At 28.9% G+C, this 13,631-nt stretch overlaps 1 protein-coding gene across 1 annotated transcript; it reads right to left on the minus strand.

Moving 5' to 3' along the window:
* Positions 1 to 6,079: 6,079 nt before the first annotated feature.
* On the minus strand, positions 6,080 to 8,260 carry LOC124918865 (G2/mitotic-specific cyclin-2-like). Its single transcript, XM_047458931.1, has 9 exons — positions 8,109 to 8,260; positions 7,896 to 8,019; positions 7,773 to 7,817; positions 7,505 to 7,688; positions 7,217 to 7,423; positions 6,910 to 7,131; positions 6,725 to 6,823; positions 6,475 to 6,653; positions 6,080 to 6,386 (listed from the first exon to the last, which is right to left on the minus strand). Exons 1-9 carry the CDS (start codon positions 8,149 to 8,151, stop codon positions 6,245 to 6,247), a joined length of 1,245 nt encoding a protein of 414 aa, XP_047314887.1. The 5' UTR covers positions 8,152 to 8,260; the 3' UTR covers positions 6,080 to 6,244.
* Positions 8,261 to 13,631: the final 5,371 nt, after the last annotated feature.

Genomic DNA, 13,631 nt, shown 5'->3' on the forward strand with positions numbered 1-13,631 from the left:
ATATCCCATTACTATCCAATGTATATCTTTCAAGATATCTAGAATGAGGTTGTAATAACAAAAACATATTAGTTACATTTGTCAATTGTTAGAGATAACATTTACCTATTGAAACTTACTTTTCTCCATTAACCTCGATGTACGTCTTAGAAGATTAACAAACACTAGTTATATTATCCTCCACCCTTGTATCATCATGATCGGCAACATTTGAGGTTGGATGAGTTAGGATTGTATCTTCAAGAACGAGTGCACGATTGTGGAAGGTTTATGGTCGGTCTCATTGAGTCTCCAAACCAGTAGATGATACTGGTTGGAGAATAGATACAACATGGTTGAGAGTTGGTTGTTTATATGGTGTTTTCTTTTGTTTTTGGTGTTAAGTCGGGTTTGGTGATTTAGGAGTAGATGTAGAGATAACTAGTCGTTTGGGATCCGTTTTTTATATGGTGATTGTCTTCTTGAAACAACTTTAGTCGGCTTTTTGGGTATTGGGGATATTTCTATTCTAGGGCGTTTAGAGATTGCACCACTCTTCTTGGTAGGGGCATTAATTCTAGGTCGACTCGCTTCCTGAAACCGATAATCAAACAACATCAGCGAAAATAAGATCAGCATTTTAGTAACAACATCTTTGAAATCTAGGATATTAAAAATATTACGACTTCAAGTTATGTATCAATATCTTCATCGTCTATCCTCTTTTGTCTAGGCATCCTCTTTTTTTTATGAATTGGGTGAAATAAGAGGTGTAAGTATCAATAGCACCATGGCAGCCAAATCCTGGAGGAAAATTAAGAAAGAAAATAAATAGGAAGATTTTGAATAGTACCACCGTGACATAGAAGAATAAAGAAAATAATGAATAAAAAATACCACATTTCATTCTTCATATCGAGCTAACCTAAATTTAGCACTTCAAAACTAATTTACGATGGATTTACTTGATAATAACTTGCAGAAAATGGATGAAGATCAGTTATAATGACTACAGAAAACATAACTAGCAATTTTAAGTCAAATTTGTTTAAAATAGAGACAGATGTCTAGGTTTTACTATTTAAAATAGAGACAGATCATACTTTTCTTATCTCGTAGGCTATATCAATAACCTATTGAAATCTAAATCCAATAATAATGAATAACATGTCCACTAACAAAAACAAATTTGAGCTAAAATAGTTTTATCTTAAAAAAATTTTGAAATCTAAATCCAACATTAACGAATAGTTTATGCTTTCTGAGATCGTAGAATACCTGAAACAATAACACAGAAAATGTAGATGTACTTTCACCTCGTTCCTGTAATACCTGCATAAGAACAGGAAAAGTTATTTCCTTGGCTAGCTAAACCTATAAATATTTGAATGATGGTAGCTAATGCACATATGTTAATGAGGCTTAGAAATACTTTCAAGAACTTTATTACAGTATATGGGGTGATTCAGAAATATTTGACTGTAACAGCCAAGTTAAAAATTAAAAGTATAGGACTAGAGAAATCTAGGCATGCGTAACCCAAACATAGATAATCAACTAGGGCTTTAAAAGTAGCTACCCATACAAAAACTAATTATATAATAAAATAACAACTAACAAGAGTTTAGTTCTTCCATTTTCCCCAAATTCTATCCCTACTTATGATTTTCTCCTCTTTAAATCTGGAATCATCTATACTTTCGTTCATGGTATCAGAGCAGTAATAAGAGACTTGTCTATTATCATTTTTTTAATAAAGGATAGGTAGCATGACACTCCGCTTAAACTCAAAGCGCTTCTAAATGAAATCGAACTCGTGACATTTTGGTCTCTTAAGCCGACTTCTACCACTACACTATCTTGGTGGGATAAGAGAGTTGTCTATTATCAAAATTGTGAGATCAATGAATAAAAAAGAAAACCAAACAAATAATGTTCAATTTGGCAAAATACAGCACCATGGCATTATTTTTTGGAGAGGTTGATTCTCCCTGAAGAAACTTGAAAAATAAAAAGCTGCTTTTTCATGTGAGTGTAAACTGTAAATCAGACTCAGAGTAAACTGTAAATCAGACTCAATTCGAAAACTATGTGTATTTTCTTATTTCTCATGAATGAACAAGTATGATAGTTAGATACTGATTTGAACTCCATTTAAGCCATTTAAGCTTTACTTTTATTTTTATTATCATGAATAGACATGTATAATGGAATAGAAAACTCGATCAATTTCTCATGATGGGCTAAACCAACAAACCTGGGGTTATTTTCTAGAAATTTGCTCGGATCAGCTCTAAAACATAGAGCTTTCCTGGCGGGAACCATCTATTTCTATTCCTGACGAATGAGATCCATAATTATTAAGCCGATCAATGTAAAAAATTATCTTAATCATATATATATATATATATATATATATATATATATATATATATATATATATATATATATATATATATATATATATATATATATATATATATATATATATATATATATATATATATATATATATAAATAGTTAGTGAATTTATGATCTTGATAACATCTTTATCAATCATATTTCAAATTCTTCTATATATCGGGATATTATATTTTTATCTTCAATTTTATTTTGTTATCCTATATATTAAAATAATTTTGTTCACTTTATGTTTAATGAAAATAAATCTCATCTAACCTATAATTTTGTTGTCACTAATCATGAACTTCAATGTTGCTTTTATATGTAACTTCAATGTAGTTGAATTCTCTCACCCTTATTTGTATTTCTCCATAATAGCATAAACATGTAGTGAAACTATGTTACCATTGTATCCTCGCAAAAGTATTACTAGCCGGGTCAATTTTAAAAAATAACTGTTTGATTTTTTTTTTTTTTTATTGTGATAACATCCTTATCAATCTTGTTTCAAATTATTAACACATTGCAAATATTAAAATAATTGTGTTTACAGTGCGTTAACAAGTAACCACCCTTAATTTTGTTATCACTTTACAACTAATTATTATAATATAAGTTGGTTTTTAGAAACCCTAACTATTCATCCTTTTAAAGTATTTTTTACACATGACTTCCACAAACACTTGAAATAATTAGGTTATCAATATATTTATAAAATTGTGTTGATAGCTTATTTCTTATAATCTTATACAAATATAAATAAGATAAAATAAATTTTTGACATTCGGAAAACTTTTGACTCGATAAGATGAGAATTGAATTCCCTTATGTTATCGGTTTCCCTAATTAACATTTTTATCGAGTGGTTAATGCAGTGTGTTTCGACCCACACTTCATTGTCAGCGTGAATGACATACATGGTGGTTTCTTTAAGGGTGAAAGGGGAGTAAGGGAATGAGATCCTCTCTCACATTACCTCTTCGTTCTTATTATGGGTATCCTGGACTGCATCTTTAAAATGCTCCTAAGGAACCATAAATTCAAATCTCATCCCTACTGCAAGGAACAAGCAATAATACATGTTTATTTCGCTAATGATTTATTCTTAGTGGCTCACGCAAATGTTAAATCTGTTAGTACAATTAAGGAAACATTGATAATATTTTCTAGTATTATAGGTTTATTCATTAATAAAGACAAAAGTCAGGCTTTCTATGTAAGAGGAGTGAAAGAGAGTTTGAAGTAGAATATATTTAATATCATGGGGATAAAAGGACGTCTAATATTTTGAAGTCCCCTTATCTGCAAATCAACTTCAAAACTCATATTTTCGCCCACTTATTTAAAATGTTAGAAATTATATCTTGGGTTGGGCTACAAAAAAATATGTCATACGCAGGAAGAATAAAGCTTGTGAAAAGAGTTACTATGGGAATCATTGGCTATTGGGCACAATAAATAGTCATTTTCAAAAAAGTCATGGCTGAAATGGATAAGCTGATAAGAGACTTCATCTGGGGTACTCAAGGAACAGGAGGCAAAAAGGTCAAATGAGAAACGGTATGTACCCCAAAGAAAGAAGGAGGGCTTGACATTAAAAATTGTGGCATATGAAATAGAGCGCTCACAATCAGACATGTATGGGCCCTTGAGATGAAGGAAAATTCATTATGGGTCAAATGGGTTCATACGAGATTCATTATGGACATGCCAAATCAAAATTAAAATGGCATGGTCCTTGAAGAAAATCCTAAGAACTAGAGGATAAGCATATTAGATGATGAAGTTCATAATCGATAATGGAAGGGAATATTATTTTGGCACAATCCATGGCTAGAGAATAATCCCATAATTCTTTGGGAGGAATTCAAATCCATCGGAGTTAGAATTAGAAGAAATTGTCTCTTGTACTCAATTAGAGATATTCAAAAAGGAAAATGCATATATATTCTTATGAGTATTCTAGAAAGAGTTAGAATTCTGAATATGATTAATAATATACAATTTAATGGAAACATTTATACAAAGAGTTGTGATACTGTTATAAATAGAAATTCCGTGGTAGGAAAAGCATGGGAGATCATTAGAACAAAGGAGGTGGTGGTCGATTGGCATAAAGTAGTCTGGTCTTCAAAAGTTATACCTCGAAACCAATTCATTCTTTGGCTGACATTCAGAAAAAAATTGGCGACAAGAGACATAATTACGAAGTATATGAATATTACAGACGTCTTCCCAATCTGCGTAGTAAAAGAGGAAAGTAATGACCACTTGTTTGGGGAGTGCCGATTTGTATCCAAGTTGTGGATCAATTTTTATCATAACATGAATATCACTAAATTTTCAGGTACATAGAACAAAACCATGGAGTTTGTAAAGAAAAAAGATTAAGGGCAATATTTTTTACGCGAATGTTTTCAAATGCTTTTTTGGAGCCCTGGTCTATAATACCTAGTAAAAAAGAAATACAAGAATTTATAGCACGAATAAGAGAACAGAAATAAAAGTTTGGGATGATATTGTTTTTTGATGGTAACGCTCTCATACATACATGAAGAAGAATTTCGATTAATTGAAACAGTTGGATACTCAGTCAAAGGTGTAATATCCCCTATAAAATCATTACAAGAAAATGAAAGTTCAAATAGTTTTTGTTTAATGACTTGTTTGTAATTTAATTATTTGTTGTTCTATTTATTCTGTAATTTAGTTGTTTGAAATTCATTTGGTATTTTCAACAAAAATATTGTTTGTCTAGCTTTGTTTCTTGAAACTCATTTTTTTTCTCTTTTGGAGTTTTTAATGAAATGGCATGAGCCGATTTCAAAATAAAAAAAAAATCAATTATAACAATGTCAATCAATATTGTTTCAATTCTTAATGTATACAATATATATATATATATAATTTTATTGTTATTAATGATGACTTTTGAAGGGAGGGAATGAATATAAGATATTTTTACATTTAAATAAAAAATAAAAATAAAAACTATTTCTTTACAGAATCAGCTATTGGTCATTTTCTGCATTATAATAAAATGTCAAAAGTATTATTATTATTAACCCAATCAATTTGAATTTGCCAACCGTCTTTGTGAGGGGCATGATCATAGGGGGGGACCTTCCTGATAATAGGCCTCTTTATCAATATAGATTCAAATTACCCTGTACATATGGCGGCCGCCCTACGGAAAGCTGGAATCCGCTTAGGGTCATTTCAAAAAAAAAAAAATTGAACTAAGTTGTTTATCTTATCAATATTAGTTTGAAAATTATTTAATTTAAATCATATAAATATTTAATTTATTGTATCCAAACATAAGTACAACATTTGTATTTATAATTTTTGTTTTATTAAATAAAATGTCATGTTTTTTTTTTCGAATTTTAACAATTGAACTTTAGTATTCAAGTTTAACTTAAAATGATTTAAATTTATTATTTATTAAATTAATATAAATATATATATATATATTAAAAACTTAAAAAGAAAATATTTACATAAAATATTAACACTATAAAAAAAATTGTATTTTCCAGTTTTATTAATGAAAAATAAGAAAAATGAAAGGAGAGAAATTAAAAAAGAGAATTGAAAAAAAAAATTACTAGACGAGAAAGATGATTAGAGAAATTTTATTAGTTTTCACCAATCATATTCGGATGTCTCATTTCTTGTTCTTATCGATCTCTCAATGAAATTGAGCCAAATAACAATTCAAATACATCAAATTTTTTTTATTATATTCAGATTGATTCAAGAATTAACCTACACGCAGACAACAATTTGTTGCTAGCAATTAAGTAAATCTCTCTCTCTCTCTTCTTCCTTGGTAAGTTAATAATAATAATAATATCATTATTCATCCATTAGCAAGAACAGAGCAGGTTCAGATTTTGCTGCATATCCAAATCTGGACATTGAATACTTCCTATACACCCCTGTTAATTTTCCAGTTGATGCATTTTGATGAAAACCCACTATCAATTTCGAACATTCTCTGCAAAACAATTAATCAAATTCATCAAAACTTTTGACAATATTTATCATAAAAAACTTTCATATTTTTTCCATGAAAAAAAACTTACAGAAGCTGATCCTCTGAATAACTTGAATACCATTCACAAGTCTTGTTCCATTGCTTAACCCCGTACAAGGTGCACTGAGCAGTATAAATCGCCGCCGCCGCCAAGAAAGATGGAGAAAATTTCAGCATTTTGTAATTCACCAGACTCAGTTCGGTCAAGTATAATGACATGAACTCCAACTGTTGGATAAAATGCCAACAAATAAATTTCATGATTATTCAAAAACAAAACAAATCAAATCAAATCAAACCTTCTTGTCTGATTCAGCAGCTTTGAGAAACCTTTTAATGAATACATATGCTGTTGGAACTGACATATTGAACTGTAATTTATTAAGCATCAATTTCTCCTGTCATGATAAAAAAAAAAATGGATAAGTTTTATGTTATGAACCAACCAGATGATGATTTTTCACAAGAAGGATTTATAATTTACCATTTGAAGAATATCTTTTCTTGTATAAGCCTTGTCTGAGATGAAAATAAGATCATCCACAACAGGAATAGAAACTTCCTCATATTTGCAAGCTAAAAGCATAGCAACCAAACCGACTAATTGAAGATTCTTCTTCATTACAGATTCTTTAGACAAGAATCTATCAATAACATTAATGATCAGAAACAGTGTCTCTTCCCTCAAATCAAACTTGTGATGTACCTGTTTGAATAATTACAAATCCAATTTATCATCAAAATCAAATAAAACCCATCAAGAATTCAATCATTGTAATGTATATATATACCTCAATCAGCCAGTCAATTAGAATAGATCTCATATTCTCACTGATATCCGATTGAATTGATAAGTAATCTGATGAAACTGTTTTCTCAATTCTTTTGTAGTGAGAATAAAGATCGGTAACATATTCAGAGACAGCAAGAGGGTTCTTGGCATCAGGACCGTCAATGTCCAAGATTGTTTCGTCGAATATGTCTTCCATTTCGATCTCCTACCAGATTTCACGATCGATTAGAAAAAGGGGGAAAGAAAAATGGGTGTTTTTGTTTTTATTTTTTTGTGAAGTAAGTACCATGTTGTTGTCTTTCTCATCCGCCATTGTTGCTTCTGGTTGTTCTTCCAACTCCAAGGACATTGGAACATGCTGTTGTTCATCATTGCTTGGGAATGGAATATCTTCCCATACAGTAAATGATGATGATGAATCTGGTTGTTTCTTTGGTTGATTGGCGGTCGCAATTTGAGCTGCGTATTTCCTATTCAGAAAGAAGAAGAAGAAAAAGAAAATCAAGATTGTACTCAAAGAGATGAAATTTGAAATCTTTTTTTTGAAAAATTACCTTGTGATTGGTCTGTGAATTACTTCATTCTTCAAACTATCACCACTGAAGATTTGAATACATAACATTAGATCATAGAAATAAGAAAAAAAAGTTCAGATTCAAGTTTTTCAAAGAATTTACCTTGGAATAGCTCTTTTGTTAACAACCCGAGGATAAGGATGAAGAGACACTAGATTCTTGTTAATCGAACTAACAACTCTTCGAGCATTTGGGTTCGGTCTGATCTCAACTCCAAATTTTCTCACTACAATTTCAGAATCAAATTCAAACCCAGATCAGAAAACATGACTAATATTAATCTAGATCTAGCTTTGAAACTTTTGAATCTTTTACCTTTTGGGTTAGTAGGAATATTGTTCTCGCCAGACAAATCCATTTCCTTTGAGGAAGACGATCTCTCACTCTCCTTCTTCTTCACTGAGCTAGAACGAGAAAGAGAGAGAGAGAGAGAAAGCACGACAATTGTGGGTATTTGTCGGAAGACGAAGGGGTTCCTTTTTATTTCTTTGTTTTTTCAAATCCAACGGCTACTGCAATTTGTCCGTTAGATCACAGCGTCGAGCATCTAATCTTCATATTATTTTTCCTTTTTTTCATCTTTTGTAATTACTTCGTTTGTATTAACGGTAATATATGGTGCGTGGGGCCCACATTCAAATTATTTCAGAGTCTTCTTACATTAATATAAAATTATTAATAACTTTATTTATTATGGAAGTCTCCAGCTGGGATATTCAATTATCAATCTAAATTTATAAATTAATTTATACTGGTTAAATGAATTAGTTATTATTTAGTCATATTTCCTTACAGATATAATTCGTTTATAGTAGTACTTTAATTAATTAATTATTAGGTCATACTTCTTAAAAGAGATTATCATTATTCACATATACATTTCTTATTCAACATAATTTATTTTAAAGTTAATATTTTATATAAATTAAAATTAATATTATTATAATTCTAAAATATATAACAATGAATCTCAAAGACAAATGAATCAAATATTGACTTGACTATGCACATGACATTGTCTTAATCTTTCTTGATTATTTAAATTGAAAGTATTTATATAATATTAAATAAAATATTTAGATTATAACATGTTATTAGTTTCATAGTAAATTAAAGATTGATAAAGGTGTAACTAGCCTTAGTTATCATTATTTATTTATTTTTTTGTCTAAAAAATAATTTTTTTTTCAAAGACCATCCATTCATTATTTAATATGAAGGTGTGAAAGGTAAAAAAATATCATCTGAATGTGAATACCACAACATGTTTAAAAACATTTCCATATTCAAATTAAGAAAGTCTTAAAAAGGACACATTGTCTTTTGTCATAACTTCCTAAAATGTTTGAAATGAATTATTATTTCTTTTAAAGAAATCAGTTTGAATGTTTTCAAATTGTATTCATTTTTTTTCTTAGTTTTTGCTTAAAAAAGGAATCAAAAAATTCTTTCAGTCTTACATCTTTCTTGAGTGAACATTGTAAAAAAAAACTCAAACCATTTTTAAAATTTGTTTATCCTAGTTGAATTGATCAGAAAACCGTGTTAAAAATTTACCCATTTTTTAAAACCAAATCTCTTTCATAATTAAGCTAGTATATGATAATACTTTTTCTCCTCTTTAATTATTTACTTTCTGTTTTTTTTTTCTTTCTTATTCCATTGTCACAATTTTATTCTCTATATACTTTATACTAACTCTTCATCTCTAAATCATTTTTTCTTCTGTCTTAGCAATGTTATTAAATGTGTATGTCTCAACCACTTCCTAGTTGATTTAAATGGAGGGAGTTTCAAATTTTACTTCAACCATTTGGGCATGAACTTTTCCTGACTTAATTTTTCACACTAAAAATTAATTCCCAAATAAAAATTAACGTGTTCAAGTTGATTTATCATAATAATTTTTTTAATTTAGAAATTTAGTAAAATTTTCACAGTTAATAGTTAATTTAAATATTATTAGTAGATATCGAACACAAAACTATTAATATTTTAAACATTTGTCGTTACCGATGTCTCTTATTATGTATATAATTCTTATTATTTTTTCTCTTACTTTAATCGTATCTTTGAGTTAAGAAAAATATGTATCAATTTAATGCCATTATGTCACTTGGGTTGAATGGATTAAAAAACAACATTAATGTCAGTTATTCAAAATTCTTTATGAATGTCAACGTTGTTAGAACTTAAAAAAAGAACACTTTTATTAATACAAACTTAACTATATATAAAAAATTGCATTTGAGATCATCTGCTACCAAATAAGCCTGCTACCCATGTTGTCTCTCACAAAAAGAGGGGCAATATGATAAATAAATGAAACACACAAAGAGAGAAGCAATATGATAAATAAATGAAACAGTGTGTTTCATTTATTTACCATATTGTCCCTCTCTTTGTGAGAGGCAACAGGGTAGCAGGCTTATTTAGTAGCAAATGATCTTTAAAAATACAAATTGTGGATTGATAAAACATGTAACTCTTTGTTGATAAATTTTTTATTCAGGAATTATAAAAAAATTAAATTGTAGTGTTTGAATTGAAGTGATTGACTTATGAGTGATTTGATTACCCTATAATATTTTATTCTTCTCTAAATTGAGAAAATGAATCAATTATAGAGGGTTTCTCTCCCATAATATGTAGATGATATTCTTATAATTATATTATTTAATATTTTATAATTAAAATAATAATAACTTTAATTTATTTATTAAAAGAAATTATTTAAATAATATTAAATAATTATTTAAAATAAACTATAATTAATAATAACTTTAATAAAATAATTTTAATAAAATAATTACAATAATTTTTAATATTATAGTCACTTTTATATAATTAATTTATTATATATTAATAATAAAATTATAATAAATTAATTAAAATTAAAATATAAAAACTTAAAAATAAAAAAAATAAGAATAGTTTTATATAAAAAAAATTATTTAAAAAGTATTAGAAAAGTTAAATATAAAATATTATAAAAAAAAATTATACAATGTTATAACATGTGTTATTAAATAAAATAGTATATTTAATTTATGTGTGTTTAATCAATTATTAGTATATATAATACTTTAAAAACTTTATAATATGTTAAGGAAAAGTTTTATATTTAATTTAAATGTGTTTAATAAATTCGTATATAATATTTTAAATATTTTATTTTATATTATTTATGTTTGATTGATAATTTTTTATTTATAATTTTATAAATATATATATATATATATATATATATATATATATATATATATATATATATATATATATATATTAGTAGTGTAAAAAATTTGAACAATTTTTGTTTTTTTTGTTTTAAGGTTATTTTTTTAAAAATATAATTAGTATGATCAATTGATTATATATCTTTATTATGTTATTAAATTATAACATACTTGAATATTATTTTATATATTTAAAAAAAATATGATTAACAATAATTATATTTTATATTTTTAATTAAATAAAATATAGGAAAATCAAATTTAAATATTATTACTAATTTCGTTATAAAATAATAATAATAATAATTTCTTTTCAATAAATTATCAATATAATAATTACAAAGTCCTAATTCTATCTATTATATTTATTGTCATTCTTCAATTTTCAATTATCAATTATCAATTATAGAGAGCATCCACTAAATTTTAATCAATATCCAGTTTTCCTTTTGAAGGACCAATACAAATAGATTGTTCTTCAATTTTGTGATTTTGGAATCCCAAGACTCTTCCAGACAATCATGAGCTATTCATAAATCTCCTCTAAATCAGCTTCAATAGTATCATTATCAAACAAAAGCATCATATCTCAGTCTTCCTTCTTTGCAAAACATAAGCCTTCAGCCACCACTAACTCTGAATCATACTTACAAAAGGAATACAAATTAAATGATTGCAAATGGGTAATATATAAGTCTATGCTTGTTAGTAAAGTGATTGCAAATGAGTAAAATAAACTATACATGGAATTCAGACAAAAAGGTTACCTAAGCAACTGAGAGGAAGAACAAAAACCTTTTCCCCTCTTAACTAATAACATGACTTCATCTAAAAAACCTGGAAAGTCCCTGTATACTTTCCACTTTTCCTTTTTGTTTAGTTTCCTTTGGCTTCTCCTGATCCATCTCTTTCTTACAATGAATAATAGGATCTGTTTTTCCAACCTTTGACCCGCTCACCTGTTCTAACGTTGCATGTTGAATCTTCTTCTTCTTTACGCTTTGTATGCCATGAACTTTCTCGTTTTTCTCATTTGGATGCACTTCAATTCTAACAGCTTTTGACTCACCAACATGTTGGAATTTTATGGGATTTTGATTATTCTTGACATTTTCTCTCCCATGGGCTTGCTTATTTTTTTCATTATGCGGTGATCCAACCTTTGATCCAATCGCGCTTTCCAATTTTATGGGTTGTAGATTTTTCTTCTTCACACTTTGGATGCCATGAGCTTGCTTGTTTTTCTCATTATCCAATACTACTCCAACCTTTGAAGCACTTGTGTTTTCCAATTGTATGGTCTGTTGGATATCATCAACTTGCTTGTTTTTCACAGTGTGCAATACAAGTCCAATCTTGGATTCAATCCTATTTTCCAACTTTATGGGCTGATGATTCTTCTTCGCATTTTGGATGCCATGAGTTTGCTTGTTTTTCTCACTATGCACAGCTACTTCAACCTTTGATCCACTCGTGTTTACAAATTTTATGGGTTGTAGATTCTTCTTCTTCGCACTTTGGATGCCATGAGTTTGCTTGTTTTTCTCATTACCCAATATTACTCCAACCTTTGGCACACTCGCGTTTTTCAATTGTATGAGCTGTTGATTCTTCTTCACACTTTGGATACCATCAACTTGCTTGTTTTTAACCTTGTGCAATACTACTCCAATCTTGGATCCACTCCTGTTTTCCAACATTATAGGCTGATGATTCTTCTTATCCGCGCTTTGGATGCCACAAACTTGCTTGTTTTTCTCATTATGCAAAACTACTCCAACCTTTGATCCACTTGCGTTTTCCAATTTTATGGGTTGTTGACTTTTCTTCTTCGCGCTTTGAACTCCATAAGCTTGCTTGTTTTTCTCATTATGCAACACTACTCCAACATGTGCTCCACTCGTGTTTTCCAATTTTATGGGCAATTCATTATTCTTCTTTACGCTTTGGATACCATCGACTTGCTTGTTTTTCTCATAATGCAATACTACTCCAATCTTGGTTCCACTCATGTTTTCCAAAATTTTGAATTGTTGATTTTTCTTCATCGCACTTTGGATGCCATAAGCTTGCTTGTTTTTCTCATTATCCAATACTACTCCAACCTTTGACCCACTCGTATTTTTCAATTGTATGGGTTGTTGATTCTTCTTCACACTTTGGATACCATCAACTTGTTTGTTTTTCACTGTCTTGGATCCACTCCCGTTTTCCAACTTTATGGGCTGATGATTCTTCTTATCCGCACTTTGGATGCCATGAGCTTGCTTGTTCTTCTCATTATGCAAAACTACTCCAACCTTTGATCCACTGGCGTTTTCCAATCTTATGGGAGGCTGGTTTTTCTTCTTTATGCTTTGGATGCCATCAACTTGCTTGTTTTTTACAGTGTGCAATACTAATCCAATCTTAGATCCACTCATGTTTTCCAACTTTCTGGGCTGATGATTCTTCTTCTCCGCGTTTTGGGTGCCACGAGCTTGCTTGTTTTTCCCATTGTGTAAAACCACTCCAGCCTTGGATCCACTCGAGTTTTCCAATTTTATGGATTTCTCATTATGCAATACTATTCCAATATTTGATCCACCCTCTTTTTCCAATT

This window comes from Impatiens glandulifera, chromosome 1 (genome assembly GCF_907164915.1).
Source record: "Impatiens glandulifera chromosome 1, dImpGla2.1, whole genome shotgun sequence".
NCBI lineage: Eukaryota > Viridiplantae > Streptophyta > Magnoliopsida > Ericales > Balsaminaceae > Impatiens > Impatiens glandulifera.

Excerpts from the sequence above, each read along its gene's own strand:
- LOC124918865 (XM_047458931.1), bottom strand. The coding sequence starts at position 8,151 with ATGGATTTGTCTGGCGAGAACAATATTCCTACTAACCCAAAAG. Across the intron at positions 7,818-7,895 it reads AACAAAAGAGCTATTCCAAG|TGGTGATAGTTTGAAGAATG; the intron begins GTAAATTCTTTG and ends TCAAATCTTCAG. Across the intron at positions 7,689-7,772 it reads ATTCACAGACCAATCACAAG|GAAATACGCAGCTCAAATTG; the intron begins GTAATTTTTCAA and ends CTTTCTGAATAG.